The sequence below is a fragment of the Anopheles bellator genome, unplaced genomic scaffold, assembly GCF_943735745.2.
Source record: "Anopheles bellator unplaced genomic scaffold, idAnoBellAS_SP24_06.2 scaffold00392_ctg1, whole genome shotgun sequence".
In the NCBI taxonomy this organism is placed as follows: Eukaryota; Metazoa; Arthropoda; class Insecta; order Diptera; family Culicidae; genus Anopheles; species Anopheles bellator.
The window spans coordinates 1-4744 of record NW_026684517.1 but is presented as its reverse complement, the minus strand read 5'-3'; the positions used below and the strand labels follow the sequence as shown (position 1 = coordinate 4744).

Sequence of the window (4744 nt, the reverse complement as noted above, 5' to 3'; positions counted from 1 at the left end):
AAAGCAAAACACTGTGGAATCGTTACCGTATTACACGAGGCTCACTGAGCGAATGCTGCGAATGTTAAGAAATTTCCATACTTTTATACATTCATTGATGCCTACCCTACGTAGGAGATCGAAAGAGGCAACAATTCTCGTTATTATGTTCTAATCGCATCTTGACAAAATACATTGCCTGAGGGGTCCTAAACGATCTACCCGAATCCTTGTGATCCGACCAACCAATTCGTCGCCTGACTATGAAGTACCTGCACTTGGTGCATAGATGTCCTTCTCTTCCCTTCCCCTAAAACAGTCCTTTTGTTTTTTGTTTAGGTTTTTTTGCATTCTCTACCGGCTTGTGCCGGTGCAACGCGTGCCCGCGTGCCCGCCCGGAGCGCCGGATCAGTTGATGATCGATACCCACGCGTGTGAAAAAGGGTTTACCTGGTGTCCATTAGCTTCGGACAGAGTGAAACAGGTACGGAGGTACGGGCAAAAGGATGCTTCAAACGAAAGGACCTTTTCAGGTCCAACCCAATTTGGGTTGATCGGCTCACCATAGACCATAAATTGTGGTTTTAACAGTCCCTGTACGCACTTTACATAAAAAGAATCGTCATCCGTAAACACACGACACGGAAGTGGCCTACAATGTCGCCCTGAAATTCACACAAAGAATGTGTTATCACAAAATCAATATCTTAAAATAGAATATCTTTTAACCCACCTGATCAATAAAATATCCCATAACAATCTAAAATCTAATCTGATGCAATAACTAATCTGATCTGCAATAATTTACCTTTTTTCTCATTTCACAACAAACAAAGTAACATGGCAAAAACCTTTATTTTATCGTATTTATAAATTTTTTTTTATTTTATTCGTATTCAAATCATCGTGCCCTAGCGCCCTCTATCGGGCATTGAACATGTAATTATCGCTCTTATCGTTTATGTTTTTCTGGCATCTGTGCATGTGGGAGGGGAGGTGAGTCGATAACCGTTGAACTGAAACTTCGAGCACTTTTTGCATATTTGACAATCAAATCAAAACAACCTTGCGCAAAGCCTTAGCCGCCGGAGTTGAGTCTAGAAATGACGCACGTTACGCTTGAAGAATTTCGATTGGTGCAACAAATTAAACGCTATGATTGTGTTTATTTTGCCCAACCCAAAGAACCCCGCACCCCCTTAAGTGAACAGCTAGAAAAAGCGTGGCAGGAGATAGCGCTGCAAGTGAAAATACCGAAGGATAAATGCATGTCTACCTGGAAGAGAGTGCACGAGCGAACCACTAGGTGTTGGAGAAACCACCTTAAACAACCCCATGGTCAAAACAAACAGATGCACTGCTGTGTTGTACTGGCAGATATACTCGCGCGCATACGTGGAAGGACATCGGCACGGCGCCCAATCCAATCCAATCCAATCCAATCGTCCGGAAACCACCGCCGCCTGTCTACAGCCACCACAACCTCATCCTTTTCCTGTTCCACAACCGTTTGCAATTTAAATGTTACTCCGCTTCAGGCTCCTTCCCCCCGTCCTCCCATCTCTCCAGTCCCTTCGCCCTCTCCTAACCCTTCAGTCCCTTCTCCTATTACCATCTCTCCCTCGCCCTCTCCTAACCCTTCCGTCCCTTCTCCTGTTAACACCCCATCCTTTGCCACGGTTTGGTTGCCTATGCCACGATTAGGTAAGTGTTATCAATCAGTCTGAATTTTAACTAAATTAACTTCTCGTTTTTCATTATCAGTTGTGAAATCTCCACCGCCCTCGGTGGCTCCACGAACGGTGGCGACCGTTCGTCCCTCGGTCGAACAACCTACGCAATCAGTTGCTATGCCACCAACTCCACCGCCAGTTCTGCAGTCTGCACAACCATCTCCACCGCCCTCGGTGCATCTACCGACAACGAGTGAGTATAGTGCACTATTTATTATTATTATTATTATCATTATTAATTATTGATATACAATTTTTACAGTCGAACAACCTACGCAATATGTTACTATGCCGCCACCTCCACCGCCAGTTCTGCAGTCTGCACAACCACCACCACCGCCCTGGGTGCATCTACCGACAACGAGTGAGTATATGCACTATTTACTTGAATTATTAATTATTAATATACAATGTTTACAGTCGAACAACCTACGCAATATGTTGCTATGCCACCACCTCCACCGCCCTCGGTGGCTCCAGCACCACATTCTCTCCTACTGGTTCCTACCACGAGTGAGTATAGTGTATTATTTTTATATTAAATAGTACATTCACTTATTTTTCTGTATAGATGCATTGAATCAGTGCTACCGGGTGCATCATCCAGCGGTAGACATGATTATGTTACCGGAATATAAAATCATAGAATTAAGGACGCAAATTGAAAAATGGTTACAACAACTGAGCTTAATGTGATGTCGTCCACAAAACAAATAAAACTGTATTACTGGGGCTAATTAATTACAATTAATTTGTTACTAGCGTAAAATTAATTTGTAACGTCAAAACGTTTACGCTTCGTGTGGCAGCAAAAATATAAAAACGAATTGTCAAACGTGTTTACGTTCGTGTTTTTGGTCCGAGAAAATAGAAATAGAAGAGAAAAAAAATGGTTTCTGAATATTATTGTCTGTTGTTTTTTTCATTTTGTTGCTATACCGGCAAATAAGAACTTAAATTATCCTCTGTTTGTAAGCACGCGTATGCAAACAGTATTTACGCTCGGGTTTACACCTCAGCCGACCCGTAAACGTACTTTGTTGTCGTCGCCGTCAACCCTTCCTGTTCCAGCCGGGCCAACATCGGGCGGTAGATGTCGGCGGTGAAGGGCAATACAACACCTCGCTGTTGGATTTCACCTGAAAGGAGGAGCACATTTTAAGGCGCGAAACTAATGGCAAACCCATCGGAGGGACGTACCATCGATAATCATTTTGGCGGCTATGGCAGCAGGAAACCCGACTGTCTTCGCCATCGCCGAGTGTCCACCCGTGGACGCCGGTTGCCCGTAGACGACAAAGTTGATGCCCCGTTCCTCGCGGCGGCCGTCACTCCGGCGGATTCCGACGTCATGCCGTAGCACGATCAGATCCCGTTCGTTATCATCTGTGAAGCATGAAACACACATTACTCTGCGGGAAACCGTATCGATTACCGGAGCATACCGAAGGCAAGTCTCTTCGAAAGGAAATAGCTGAGGGTGTCGAGCGGCGAGCCCATCTTGACCACCGGCGGTACTTGAGATTTTCGATGAAGATATCTGAATCGGCTAGGCCCAGCAGGTTGACGATCAGCTGCCACCAGGTTAGCTCCGGTCCGTGAGGGTGCAACAGTGGATGAGGGTTCGGATCGATCAGCCCCAGTAGCTGCATCGGCTTGATCGTGTCCGAGAAGCCCTTGTAGCGGATTGTGCCTCGTAGTAGCGTGTGGATGTTGGTCAATCCGTACAACGACATGTACTTGGTGGAGTCACGGTTCGGAAATCCTTCCAGTGCAAAGCCGGGCAAGAATTCGAGCTCGCGCGGAGCAGTCATCAGATCACCACCGCCCGAGATCTCCATACTTGGCGGCTGAGAGAGTGTTGAGCAGGACACCGCGCGGTGACCAGGAGAATTTGTACCGAAGCGGATTGTCGGAGTGCTCGGGAGCCGGCAGACCACCGCAGAAGCTCACGAACGATTCGACCACCCCACCGTTTTCGTGCACATCCTGGATACACTCCAGGGCCAGCAGATGATCGATGCCGGGATCGAGACCTACCTCGTTCATGATCGTAACGCCCGCATCACGGGCCGCGTCGTGTAGCGCACTTATCTCGTCGTTCACATAGCTTGCCGTCACCAGGTGCGTCCGACCCGCGATGCAGTGCTTCGCAATCAGACCGTGCAGTGAGTAGGGCAGTAATGACACTACGACGTCACTTTCTTCGCACAAATGTTGCAGGTTCGCGGACTCATCCTCCACATTGACGTACACCGATTCGACGCCCTGGTAACGTTGGGCCAGACGGTCGGCTTCCTCCTTGAATTGGGCCGCCACCTTAATGCTTACGTTGGACTCCCGGTGAAGATACTCAACGAGGGGCGCTGACACGAAGCCAGCTCCCAAAACCAGCACACGCTTCTTGCCCACGTAGGAGCCTTCCGTCTTGTGGCGTGACCGGTTGTTTGATTCACGCAGTTCGTTAATGTACTCGTAGGACGGTGTTAGGCGGCCATTGCTGCAGATGATCGCTCCCTCGACCGGCTGGCAGAAGCTGTGATCCTCCAGCGGCTTCGAAGCGTCCTCGCGTACGGGTACAGCAAATCGCCGAAGAAGTCAGTCGATTCGCGCGGTAATTGCGTTGGCATGTTGTCGATCGAACACACCAGCACCCCGGGGCCTTTGAAGCTCTTTTGATCCTTGTTCCGGTCGGCATCGTACAGACAGAATGGAGAGTCGATCGTGGTGCACTCGTTCATGCATACTATTTTAGTTACAACAAAATTGGTTTGTTTACATTGGCCGTGTTGACATTTCAACTGCTCGAATTGGGGGGCGTAGATTTCCCAGGGTCGGGTCGTAGAGATTATTACAGCGATATATTATTATTACTCAATAGAGGGCGCTAGCTTATAGATAGGGGATAGGGGGCTCTGACCTCTGACCGTGACCCAGTAATTTGCAGACGGACATTGAAAACCCAACATGATTTCGGATGTATAATTCCGTTTTGCTCGCTGATAACTGATCGCGCAAACCGATCGCTCGGA

The 4744-nt window shown here is 47.8% G+C and overlaps 1 protein-coding gene and 1 pseudogene across 1 annotated transcript; one reads left to right on the top strand and one right to left on the bottom strand.

Moving 5' to 3' along the window:
* The first annotated feature begins 1670 nt into the window (after positions 1 to 1670).
* LOC131214264 (uncharacterized) lies at positions 1671 to 2408 on the top strand. Its single transcript, XM_058208642.1, has 5 exons — positions 1671 to 1683; positions 1744 to 1905; positions 1975 to 2076; positions 2133 to 2225; positions 2284 to 2408. The coding sequence occupies exons 1-5, from the start codon at positions 1671 to 1673 to the stop codon at positions 2406 to 2408; spliced, it is 495 nt and encodes a 164-aa protein (XP_058064625.1).
* Positions 2409 to 2720: 312 nt separating this feature from the next.
* LOC131214263 (alpha-aminoadipic semialdehyde synthase, mitochondrial-like) lies at positions 2721 to 4453 on the bottom strand (annotated as a pseudogene).
* Positions 4454 to 4744: the final 291 nt, after the last annotated feature.

Coding starts and splice junctions, on each gene's coding strand:
- LOC131214264 (XM_058208642.1), top strand. Junction 1,906..1,974: donor GGTGCATCTACCGACAACGA/GTGAGTATAGTG, acceptor CAATTTTTACAG/TCGAACAACCTACGCAATAT. Junction 2,226..2,283: donor CCTACTGGTTCCTACCACGA/GTGAGTATAGTG, acceptor TTTTCTGTATAG/ATGCATTGAATCAGTGCTAC.